Source organism: Corvus moneduloides, chromosome 9 (genome assembly GCF_009650955.1).
Source record: "Corvus moneduloides isolate bCorMon1 chromosome 9, bCorMon1.pri, whole genome shotgun sequence".
Lineage (NCBI taxonomy): Eukaryota > Metazoa > Chordata > Aves > Passeriformes > Corvidae > Corvus > Corvus moneduloides.
The window spans coordinates 23228264-23241201 of record NC_045484.1 but is presented as its reverse complement, the minus strand read 5'-3'; the positions used below and the strand labels follow the sequence as shown (position 1 = coordinate 23241201).

The 12938-nt window shown below is 42.7% G+C and overlaps 1 protein-coding gene across 2 annotated transcripts; it reads right to left on the bottom strand.

Annotated features, from left to right (window-relative positions):
- Positions 1–2416: 2416 nt before the first annotated feature.
- MMACHC (metabolism of cobalamin associated C) lies at positions 2417–11856 on the bottom strand. 2 transcript variants are annotated; one of them, XR_004241884.1, is made up of 5 exons: positions 11758–11856; positions 9648–9842; positions 9125–9277; positions 6036–8575; positions 2417–3506 (listed from the first exon to the last, which is right to left on the bottom strand). XR_004241884.1 is itself a non-coding variant. In XM_032118571.1 (4 exons), the coding sequence occupies exons 1-4, from the start codon at positions 11827–11829 to the stop codon at positions 8264–8266; spliced, it is 732 nt and encodes a 243-aa protein (XP_031974462.1). In that variant the 5' UTR covers positions 11830–11856; the 3' UTR covers positions 2417–8263. The 2 variants fall into 2 exon arrangements, 1 of the variants encoding a protein (XP_031974462.1); XM_032118571.1 differs by having other exon boundaries at positions 2417–8575.
- Between the last annotated feature and the right edge of the window lie 1082 nt (positions 11857–12938).

Below are 12938 nucleotides of genomic sequence, written 5' to 3'. Positions count from 1 at the left end.
AGGGCTAAGGTAATGTAAAACTTACCTTTATTATTGTTATATTAGCCTTGAAATGTAAAATTGATTACAGCAGTTACTTGGAGGGTACAATATTAGCATGGCCTAAATCTGTGGAATGGGGCTCTTTAACCTCATGATGTGACTCCAGTGACTTCTGCCCTTATTCACAAGTAAAGCTACACCTGATGTAACTGGGCTGTTACATCACAGAACCATTGATGTGGGAAAAGACCTCTGAGATCATCAAGCCCAAATGTTATGACAGCACAGCCATGTTCACTCTGTTCCCAAGTGTCACATCTACATGGGTTTTTTAATACTTCCTGGATGATAATTGCACCACTTCCCTGGGCACCTTATTTCAATGCCCAACCACCCTCTCAGTGAAGAAATTTTTCCTGGTATCAAATCCAAACCTACCCTGGTGCAAACTGAGGCCATTTCCTCTTGTCTCATTGTGTGTTACTTGGGAGAAGAGACTGAGCCCACCTCACAACACCCCCTTTTTAGGTAGTTGTACGGAGTGATTTCATAGCTGCTCTGTCACCTAACCCTGGACATACAGGATAAAGGGGTTCTCTGATGTTCTGCTCTTGAACCTCTCTCCCAAAAAGGAATCTTCATGTGCCCATCCCAGGCCATGGGAGGAAGGTGACGGTCTGAGGGTGGCTCCAACCCCAGCAGCTGCTGTGTCCTGCTGTGGCTGCTGTCAGGAGGAGAGGTCAGAGCTGCCCTGACAGCACATTTGGGCATTGGAGTGTCCTGTAGAAACACCCCTTGTCTTCATTTCTTCATCCCACTCCTCTGGTGTGAGGAGTTCCCTTCTATGCTGTAATTTCCTGTGTGTGCTGCCCACCTTGAGCTCCCACACTGAGAGCTCCAAAATGTACCTGCTTAAACATCAGTCACAGGTGAGTGATGATACTGTGGAAACTGGAAACGGCCAAGAAACAAAATCCCTGGGGATTAGGAACTGTATTACATGCTTGCACCAAATGATTGACAGTGGAAACCAATTCAACAGCTTTTTTTATTCTTCAGCCACATGAGTCATTCCCAGGAAGGTTTGCCATGCTGTCATTTTAATGTTTACATTACTTACATTTCCAAGAGCATGACACACAAAAAATGGGTAACACAAAACTTCTTCAAACAGAGAAGAGCCTAAGTTTATTTCTTTGTTTAAGCTCTATATTGATTCAGATGTAGCTTGGAATCTCCAGTAAGTGTTTGGGGCCTCCCCACTCCTTACATTGTGACACCTTAGACTGGTGTAATTTTTATGATATTCAAGTAACTACAATTCTCATTTATTAAAGGGGTTTCTTTTTTTCATATACCAATATGCATATTTTATTTTCATTACAATTATGAACTGCTTTTGCTTTCACAATCAACAGGTGGCATATTTTCTAGTGAGCTAAAAACCCATCAGCAGTGCTTGAGTTTGACAGGATGGATAGCTGCCAGTGGGATTTTCCCTGAAGATACAAATCAGAAAGGATAGATGTGGTATTTGATATATTTTTAAAATGTGTGAGTGACTGCACATCTATTTTCCTAGTTTGGGTGCTTATTATAAATACAACCTTTATTCATTCAGTTCTTTAGGATAACTTAGAATAGTCAGGTGAAGGGAAACTGAAATAAATCTGTGTCTCTGTCCTAGATCTCTTAATTTGTAGCTGATTGCTGTGGTTCCTGGGGATTTATGTAACCACTCCTCAGCTGGACAGGGTAGAGGAAAGAGAGTGGAGGGCTCCTGGGTCGAGGTAAGGACAGGGAGAGATCAATCACCAGTTACTGTCTCAGGCAAAACAGGCTTGAGAAATTGGTTTCATTTATTACCAACCAACTCAGAGTAGGATAATGAGAAATAATGAGGCTGCAGGGGAATCTCTGCTCTGGAGCACCTCCTCCCCTCCTTCACTGACCTTGGTGTCTGCACAGCTGTTTCTCTCACATTCGCCCACTCCTCTCTCCAGTTGCAGGTTGTTGCACAATTGTTCCCCCCCCCTTCTTAATTCTGTTATGCCAGAGCTGGCTGGCATTGGCTCCCTTGGGAACAGTGGAAGCTTGGAGGAGCTTCTCACTGAAGCCACCCCTCTAACCTCCCCCTGCTGCCAATCTTTGCCACACAAGCCCAATGCACACACATTGTGTTCTCCCATATTATCTAAAATTAAGGAATTTTATTACCTTATGCTTGTGACAGATATTTGCAATTAAGTTTTCAGATAATAGCATTTATATAGAAGCAACAGGATTTTTTTGGTATGTATAATACAAAGTTGTGCATCAGACAAATTCTATATATTATATGTTCATCTTGGCATACACAGGATGTGACATTCAATATTCAACATACAGAACCTAACTTTCTCTAGATTTTGTACAACTTCTATGAGTTTATTTCAAAATTAACAACTCCATATTTATATTTAGATGCTTATAAGAAAAAAAACCTATTCATGTTTAAAGAATTATCACTTTGTTACAAAGCGAGTTTCTCAGTAATTTTGAAAAACAGTATAAAAAGTTACCAATTTTTAAAAGTACTATTTTCTTAACAAGTACTCCAGCCTTTTTATCAGGCCTTTGTTGAAAATGTTATTGGATTATCCAACAAATCGATACAGTTCAAAGAACAAAACCAAGTATTTTATATCTCACAGGTATTGCAAAATGACCCTTTGGTTAGGAAAGCATGTTTGCAAAAGCCCCATGAAAGCAGCTTTTAGTAATGTTATACATCAACACAACAGCTATGTAAAAATAATGGGGTTTATTGTATTAATAGTCTGAAATTTTCAGTGTTCAGTATTACATGACAGTCTGCAAATGTATATTCTGATGTATGTTGTTAGACAGATGGAGGATTTAAACCAGAAATATCTTGGTTCTAATTCGCAAAAGGTGAAATGAGGTAAGTGCAGAGTAGTGGAATGCAGCATGCTTGGACAATTAATTCAGAAGTGTGTTACAGCTATTACTGTCTCTTTTTTCTTAAAATACAATTTAATGGTACATACAAAAAGAACATTGAGCCAGGAAATCAAAGAAATAGCAGGCATTTTTTGCTCATGAATATAGTAGCTCTATTTTTAATCCTAGAAAATAAAAAACCAGGAGTTTGCCTTTAATGTACAGTCAAACAACTCTGCATTACCAACAGCTCTGTGCTGCACACCCCGTGGCTGCAGAACAGGCTGTGAGTTGTTTGCAGTGTTCCTGAACAAGAGCTGAGCCTGGGAAGCAATTCTCACCACACCTAGTGATGAAAGGTTTGGACTTCGATGTGAAATTTGGCTCTTTCACCTGAAAGTTAAATCACTGTACATATTATGGGGACACGTGTCAGAATTTAGAATGTTTCTCTGCAAGAAAGCATTTGAGCACAGATATGTGACTAAATATATGTGAAGTCTTTAAGGTTGCACTGTCCTCTGAAACTGAGCCCGGTAGGTTTATGTTCCATATTCCACAGCAGCAGATTTTTGAAGTATCTGCAATGACAAATGAAGCCAATATCCTTTGTTTAGAAAGGAAAAAAGTCTTCAATCTACACTTAATAAAACATTGTAACCTAAAATTGATGTGTTTCATCAAATTCCCTTCTCACAAAAATAAGGCTGTCTTTTACGTTTTGGAGGACTGAAGCAACAGTGAATGATTCAGGAAGACTAGCCTGAACAATGCTGGGAAAAAAGTTATGACATGTAATTAAAACTAATTCCTTTAAAAGGAATAAGACAGTTTATACATTCACAGAAGAAGCAATGATTCTGCATAAATTTAAGAAACACAGAAAAATCCCTCCACCCCTTCTGTAATTCACTTACAGGAATTTTCCTATCTCATGGTGTGTTTTACATGAGGAAAAAACCCCAAGCAACTTAGTGTAAATGTGTTTGATTTTCAGAAACTTTTCAGTGTTTGGGGGAAAAAGCCTTATGCAGTTATTAAAAGTAAAATTGCTTTCTCACTGAGTTATGTACAAACATCAACAAAGATAACATGAGAATTATAGGTGTAATATTAATGAATGATAGTAGCCATTTCAATTATTTGTATGCATATATAATCACATTTTGCAGGTTTTGGTATATTACTGGAGAGATTTTAAACATTCCACTAAAATACCTTACTGCTCATTTTATGATAAAATATTTAATTCTTTCAAATTTCCCACCATATTTCCTAAGGAGTGTGAGTATCTCTCTGGGTTCTTTTCAGTCACACAGGGAAAAGAAAAGCACATTTCTGTTCCTTGGTGCTCTCTGTTTCCTCCTTGAAAACCTAGAGGGCAAATGCCCTGTTCTGTTTTCTGAAGGAAACGTGATGGATGATCTGTCACAGGATATATGATAGCACAGGAAGCCAACTTAACAGCAAAAACCCTCTCCTGAATACATTTGTCTATTTTGGTAGATGAATCTGTGGAAGTTCAGCCTGCAGAGGTGCAGCTGTTTCTCTGCTGCAGTGAACAGCAAAACCACTTCCCTCAGAGGAAGAGTTTTGAACTGCTACTGCTTAAGTCAGTATTCAAAGCTAATTTATTAAATACACTTTTTACATGGGGCTTAAGAAAGAGTGCTGATAACCACACTGGCACTGATCAGTACCTGCCACTATCTTGTTCTTAGAAATACATCAGGGGTTTTTTTTAAAAACCTCGGGGGTTTTTAATTCCATTTTAATTCAAATCAATGTGCATTTTTAGAAATATAACCTGTGTCAAATAGCAGCTACACCAACAATAATTTTGGTCACAACTGAATAAAAGACCATGAATATTATACTGAATGAGTAAAACTATGCTTCTGATCCAGAGGAGGGCAACCTAGCCCTAAAAAAACCCACAAACCAAAATATAGAAAAAAACCCAGGCCAACCTTTAAAACCCCCATCAAAACAACAAACCAGAAGAGCTCACTGCTCTCTAACACTGGCTATTTTTGTCTGACACACCAGCACTGATTTAGACAGCAAAACATCTTTAGTTTTCCATAGTTCAGGGGAAGACAGGATTGTTACAAGCCATTCTTTTTATGGGAGAAGGAAATAAGTCAGTATCAGAAATTAAGTTTGCCACACTCTTTTTTTATACCACAAAGAGACTTTAGTGCTTATTTTTGCACCACTGAGATGTAATTGATTTAACTGATACCAAAAACCCCCAGCAGTGTTTTCTCAGGTGTTTTTCTGAGCAACAACCCTGATGGCTGCTGGTCACCAGGTTAGATTGTGCTTTGTATTTAATTGGTATTGTCTGTCAAATCTTTAATTTTTATGAAAATTTCTGTTATTTTAAGGTTAATGAAGTAAAAAAAGGGAAAATGTAACTGAAGGAGAGTAAAAATGGTAAATGCATGAAAATATAACAAATTTGTTAATTCTCCATAAACTATTTTATTAGCTTGAAATATACTGAATACCTTGTTGCTAAAACTGAATTTAAATTCAAGTAGCTTTTAATTTCTTTTATTTTTCCTGTTCAGCTCTTGAATACTCACCCTACTGGTTATACTGAGGAAAAGAGTCTTTAATAAATGTTTAAAAATTAGGATCTAGAGAAAAACGTGCCCAAAAATGTAAAATGCAATACTTGAACTAGTAAATCTATTCAAGTATTTGCAATTACTTGTTTGACATTTGCAACTGCTGAAACTAAGAATGCCTTCACAATGCCTCAGGATCCAAGGATGATCCATTCCTCACCATGTCTGGTCTTGTCCCAATAGTGAGCTAAGTCAAACAGGTTCTCAAACTGCAGTTTTATAAGACAAAGGCCATTATATTCCAACCAGCAAGGGGAGAAAACTGCTCACTGCAGCTGTGGATCTCAGTGACCTGGCTAAGAGAAGGAAAGTAATGCCCAATCCAAGTCACTCCAAAATCACTGTAGTGTAGGAATGGATATTGCTGAATATTTGTACTCTGTTCTGCCTGACACAACTGTATTCCCAGAAGCACAAGGAACACGGATCTGTGTTCACTAATAGGTTTTAACCAGTAAAAATTCCAGTACTTACAGATATTATTTTAATGCTACTGAGGGAAAGTCCTTCAGTTATGTCTCACTGGACACCTGGAACTTTTGTTACTGTAAGAACAGAGGAAGAAATGAAAAGTGCACTGTCATGTGCTTGCTATAATGACCTGGGAAAGATAAACCTTTACTGGACTTACTCATACTGTGCTGTATGTTTTATTTTTTATATCCCAGATAGGCCTGTGATAATAGTTTGCCAACTTCTGCTAAGATAACCAATTTTTTCCTTAGTTTTCAGATACTGGACTATGTGTCTCTTAGGTAGCTCACTCTTTTCAGGATATTAAAAACACCATGACTGATTCTCATTTAAACATTTTGAGTTCTCCACAAGTTAAGAACTGCATTGTTTAAATAAAAACACTCAGTACTGAGGTTTACTTACAACTTTGGATATTTTATTAACCAAAATACCATTTGAAGAGAAATAAATTACAGAAATTGAAATGCATGGCTATAGTTACCTGTTTAATAAATTAATACAAAATATTAAATATTTGTAAGAAATCAATGCCAAAAAATCAAAATATTTTGTACTTTAAATTGTAATGTAAAAAGATAGATGATTCCAATCTATATTTATTCTTCTAAGAGAATCAGTATTTTGTTACTAATATGAGCCATTAGCTCAAGCCCCTGTTAAATTACAGTTCATTTGGAAAGTTCTGAAACATCAAACAAATTTCAACCGTAAGCAATTCCATAACAAAAGAACAGAATTTAAACAAATTTCATTCTTTCACTTAAATTAAAAATCACAATACCTCTATCACACACTAAGTCAGGTGTCTGCCTTAGTCAGAGGTGAACAAAGCATGGAAAGCAACAAAGACTTTTCTGTAACAGCAAATGCAGTGAACAAACCCAGTGATCACACACTCACTACTCTGTTTACAGGGAAGCAAACTTGTTATCCTGAATCTGGATTACAATGAGTTACTGTAGAAACTGTGAGAAACTGTATCAAGCAGCAACTTATTGTGAAGGCAACCACCATGTTGGAGTCTCCAAAAGGTGTGAAGAATCCCAACATAAAAAGAAAGGGCTCAGTTCTGCAAAGTGAGTATTTCTTCATCACGTGTTGATACCATCAAAAGGAAAAAAGTGCTTGTCCACTTGCAGCATTGCACTAGTAAACTAGTAAGTTGTCTAGTAAAACAACTCCCGAAAAATATTATTTTCATGTATAATATTATTTTAACAAGTCCTGAGCCTCAAATTGCCCAAAGATAAATTAAGTCCTGATTTCCAGTGCTGTTGTAGCCTCTGAACAAATATAACAGGACAAAGTCAGGTAAAAAATGTTGTATTTCTGTCTGAACATGTTTTATCCAGCAATGTAAGTAACGGGCACGTTATTAATATTTTCTTTTTTTCTCTGCTTGTTTGCCTGTGCATGTGACAAGGCTTTGTGCCATGGCTTTTACATGTGTGCAGGTTTACAATCTTCCCCACACAGAAAGCACACCAGGAAGCTGTGGCAGTAACTGGGGGGGGTGTGCTGTGTGCTGGCACTGAAAAATACTTTAAACACAAACATGGTCTACCGTAAAAAAGGCCACAAGAGTTGTCTTTTTTAGCCAGTTATCTTAACATGAGTAAAAACTCTATTCATATAGACACTACTCAGCACCTTTCCAAATACTCCAGTCAACTGCTCTATAAATGGATAAATGCTTAAGTGTGACCTAGGCAAGACTGAAAAGACTGGACATCTATTTCCTAGGGAGAGTCATGACACAGGACAATAAAATGATGGATACATCTAAAAGGTACCTGCCCCGAGTTTAGACAAAACCAAACTTAGTAATACAATGATTGAACTTTCTTTACACTGGTAAAGAATAAAACCAGAATATTGAGAAAGAAAATTCTTGAGAACAAAAGTGACTTCTCTAATGAGCAGCACGGGTTTTTAAGTTTCCAGGGTGTCTGAACTATTCCCACCAAAGGCTTATTGGCATCTTACTGGGCTCCCCAAAAAACACCCCTTATCAGCAACAGCACAGAACGGACGGCTCCCACTTCCCCCCAGACCACGGAGCAGTGCCCCTCCCTCTGGGAAGCTGATGTTCGCATTGAGGCTGCTCGGATTTGCCATCTCTGTATCAACATAACCATCCTCCTCCTCCTCCTCCTCGGCACCGGGAAAAGACGGTGCTCATAAGTTACCCTTTGCTGCCCTCTGCCCTACACCGAGCCGGTTACTCAGTGAAATGTGATTCTCTGCGCTTCCTGTGAGAGCCCCAGCAGCCGGAATCTCTCGGCTGGAGGAGTGGCAAAATAGGCTTTTTGCTCCTCCGAGTACCTTTCCTTCACTTCAATGATGTCCCTGTAGCGGCCGTCCTGCCAGTGGAAATTGAACTGCTCCAGCAACTCAATCCTTTTCTCCTCCGTGCTCACACAGTCAACAGGGGAGGGCTGTTCCAGGAACGGCACCTGAATGTCTGGGAAGAGGAGGAGACCCCGGATGGCAAACCAGCCACCATACTTGGGGTGGATACACACGCCAAAGATCTTCTGGAAGAAAAAAAAAATATATCTAGGCTGCCTCACTTTGTGTCTAATAAAGGTTAGAGTTCAAAGCAGCAGATGCTTCTCACACTCCCAGCCCTCTGTTGGAGTGCTGTACAGAGCAGAAGGGAAAACTCCCTCCTGAACTTGTGGCTCGAAGCACTGCATTTCATTCCCATTTTCCTGTGCCCACATGCACCTCCCTGGAATGTGGGGAGAGGTTCCTTTCTGAAAATCTAACACAGAAATTAACCACAGTGCATTTCCCCCCCCCTTCCCAATGCTCCAAGCAATAGTTTTTCCCTTACACTGCCATTTATTCTTCTATCCAAGTAGGTTTAACAGATCAAGATATTTCTCTCCATGTACATCTCCCTACCACATTGAAGATTCTTGGAAGCTTCCAGTTACCACCTGAAACACTTTATGGACCTGTATGTGCTCTGAACTTTGTAATTTCCTGCAAGATGAACTAGTGACTAGTAAGCAAACAATCGTTTTACAATTCAGTGGTTGTAGCTTAGTGGATCTTCCCAGACCGTGTTTTTGCCCCACCTTTTTCCCCCAAGGATCAAGCTTCACATCCTTTCTTTGGTAGTAATATGCAGCTCCAGCAACGTGGGCAGCTGTCTGTGCCAGGAACTTGGGCTTTCGGCTCGGCAGCATCTCATAATCAAACATGACATCCACCCTCTGGTCAGGGAATTTCTGGGAAAATTTGAAAACATCAGCCCAGACTCATGGAAAAAGCTTTGTCACCCCAGAACTGCTGGATAGCAGAAAATCAGGCACATGTGAAGCCTGCAGACTTCCACATCCTGCTGCTGAATTCTATCAGCAGGTTTGAGGCCCTGGGCATTCAGCCTGTGCCTGGAGAGCTCCCTCACAGCTGCAGGATGTAATCCAGAGGCAGAACATGCAAGTAAAGCAGCCAACAGCCTGCTGATAATCCCACCTTCATGAATAATGCTTCACTCTCCCAAAGAGCAGGGCAGGAGCCCGCAGGGCTTTGTCTGCTGCTCAACCCACCTGGTTATGTGCCACAACACTAAAGGGACTCGGCATTTTGGCTTCTTACCTCCTTCACACGTGATAAATGATGGGAAATGCACTGATCCACAGGATCCCTGATTATTTTTAGTCGTTCTTTGTTCACAAAAGGCTTAAGGGCCTTCTCAAACATGGAAGGAGTGCTGAGGACCACGAAGGCCAGTGTGTCATCCGGGTAGGGGAGATGGAAGGCTGGCTGGAGAACAGCATTGTACCACCCAACCTTTGGCAAAGAAACACAAATTTCCATTAGAACACAGACACCACTCTAGTGGATATGCAGGAATGTAAAAAAGTGGAAATAACTGCAGCCCCCTTCATTTGCAACTCAGACAGGCAGCCTGCCCAGGGCCTTCCTTTCAAACCAAGTTGTTTTGCACACCAGGATTCACAGTTTGGGGAAGCTGTGCTGTGAGCTGTGAGATAAGAATCACACACAGCATTCAGCTCCAGTCTGCCCTTCTTTCAGCTCTGCTCAGAAACCCAGAGGGAAGTATGAGCAATCAGTCTTGCCAATGCAAATCAGATTGTTTGGTTCAGATAAAGCTTTTACAGGCTTCTTTTTCTTATCTTGGGCCAGAAAGAAACTGGTGCTTCTGTTTTGTGTGACAAGTCACATGTTTTATTTCTTCTGCAGGAAACACTTGTGTGGAATGAAGGATGTGAAGCTCTTGCAGTGCTGAAACCCCCCAAAAACATTACCAGTAGCACATTTATTACGAGACAGCCACATTTGGATATTTGATTACAGGACTGGACATGTTGTAACACAGTCCAGAAATGAGAGATCAAGCCAGAGCAGCAGGAAGCACGACCAGGAGGACAGGGCTCAGACCTGCAACTGCCAAGTGCAGGAGGAAATGGCCAAAACCCCCTTCAACCCACTCCTAATGCCCTGCACAATAACACCAGTCTTTCCATAGGTTATGACAACTCCCACTCTCCCGGGGTGCCACAAAGACTAGGTCTAACCTTCAGAGAGATGCCAAGTGATGTAAGGTTAAGTCTGAAAATGAAATGTACTGGCTATTCTAAATAATCCGTGAAATTGCTCTGAAAGTGACTCTGCAGGTGGCAGTGGCTGCCAGACTGCTCATCTGGAAACACACAACAAAAACTAGATTCACTAAAATGTTTACATTCTTATATGAACCTCTAAGTTTAATCAGTTTTGTGGCTCTTAAGGTGCTGAACTGAGATGTTACAAGGAATTAAAGAGATGTGAATCTAAGGTTTGCTGGTTTCCCAGTGAGCATCAGTCAGTGCACCAAGGCTGGCTGTGTCAGCATTATAACTAGAGAGAGCTACAGAGCTAAAAGGTTTCCCCTCTGGTAGCTACAGTCTTTTTATCCAGGTTCTGCCCTGAATTCTGCTGATGTGTTTTAATGTGTTAGCATTAAATTTTCCAGATTCTGGAGGCACTTCTCTCATTACCTCTCTCATCACCTCATTGCCTTGTACTTTTTATGCAAACGAGATCATAGCAGGAAATACAAACATTTCAGGTGACAGATACAACACTCCCCAAGGGAAGGGCACGTTTATTGCAGATTGATTTGTATTCGATATTGCAGATTGATTTATTGCAGATTGCCCTGGGGCGGGCAAGGAAAGAGCCCGCGCGTTTACAGCTGAGCAGGGGACAGCGGCAGAGGCTGCAGGGAGGCCCCTTCCATGCGCAGAACAGAGGTCAGAGGCCGTTTAGGAGCGGCTGAGGTGGTCAGCACTTCCACACACAGGTGCTTCCATACTTAGATTAAAATTTAAGCTTGCCTAGAGGACTTTGCCGTCTGCTGGGCCAGATGTGTCATTACGTAACTCCCGCGACCCCACCGGTCAGGGGCCCGCACCACGGCCCTGAGCGGCTGCTGCCGCTCCGGTCACCTTGCCCCGCGCTCCCGGGCGGGCCGCCCGGACCCCGCGCTGCGCATCGGCCCGCGCCGGCCGCGGCGGCTCCGCTGGGGCGTTCCCGACCCCCGCTCGGCCAAGGGGCGCCCCGAGCTCCCCGGGGCAGCGACCCCCGGCACCCCCCTGCCCTGGGCAGCCCCGGGACCCGCTCCCCGCCCCGCAGCTCCCGCAGCTCCCGCAGCGCCGCGGGCAGTGACGTCGCTCCGATGACGTCACTGTGACGTCATTACCTTGAAGGCGTGCGCCTCGAGGCCGAGCGGGCCCAGCGCGCCCCGGAGCCGCTCCGCCACGCGCCGCTCCATGGCGGCGGCGGCGGCGCGCGGGGCACCACGGGAGCGGTAGTTCCGGCCTGGCGGGACCCCCAGCGCGCATCGCCACGTCTCCTAGGAGACTGTGCGGTGCGCAAAGCACCCCGGGAGTTGTAGTGCGCCGCGGCCTCCCCTCCGCGCCGGCCCCCCCAGACGGGACTCCCTGTCCCAGCATGCTCAGCCAACCCGGGCCAGCCGGGGTCTCCTCGCGCTTCCCGGCCGTGGCCCCGTCCCTGTTACACCGCCAGGGATTGGGCGTATTTTCCTGTTCTCGCTCTCTGTGGAAAAGCCGCACCTGTCCCTGTGGGTGGGTGGTGCTCCCTGAAACAGTGAGGCCTCTGTGCTGGCGATCCTTCCTCCTTCCCCGTCTGAAAGTACACGTTCTTTGCAGCTTCCCTATTCCCACCAGTGCCCTTGCCGTACGGGAGACCAAGCCTCAGGTTTGGAACTCCTTACCCGAATCTTTATAGCTGCTTATCATAATCTTTATAGTACCTGTGCAATGTTCTCCAGCCTGTAGTCCTGGATTTTGTGAAGTTCAGGACACCAAATGTGCAAGTTCTTGAGGTCAGAGCTACCTCAGATATGCAAATTTATTGCTTTGTGGAGTTTCCTTGTATCTTCTAGTACCCCAAGAGTTCTTTCTTATTGTATCCATGCCTTCTGTATTGGGAGGGCAGAACGATTTCATCAGTGTTGTTTAGAATTACGGTTTGTTCTTTCCAGATGTCCCTGTATTTCCAGTTTGTGAAGTTGAACCAGACCACTAACTGTGTTCTTTCCTGGACTAAATTAAAAGTAATCCTCATACAAAATATGTTTCTGCCCATCCACTCACATACTTGACTATCTCAGTCGGTGAATTGACTAAAACAAGAGAAAGAGCTCCAGCAGGAGCAGATCCATAAACTAGGAAGTAGTGAAAGTAAAGCCAGTGGAACCGAAGCACTGACAGCTGCAGGAGCCTCTTACACGGCTCACTTCTTGTCTAGATTTCTGAAGTCCTGTTGAAGAAACAACAGGCTGTGAGTGTAGCCTGGCGCGAGGTAGCTCCATCTCCCTGCTCAACAAGTGAGTAGAAAGAGTTGGATACAAGGCAGAAA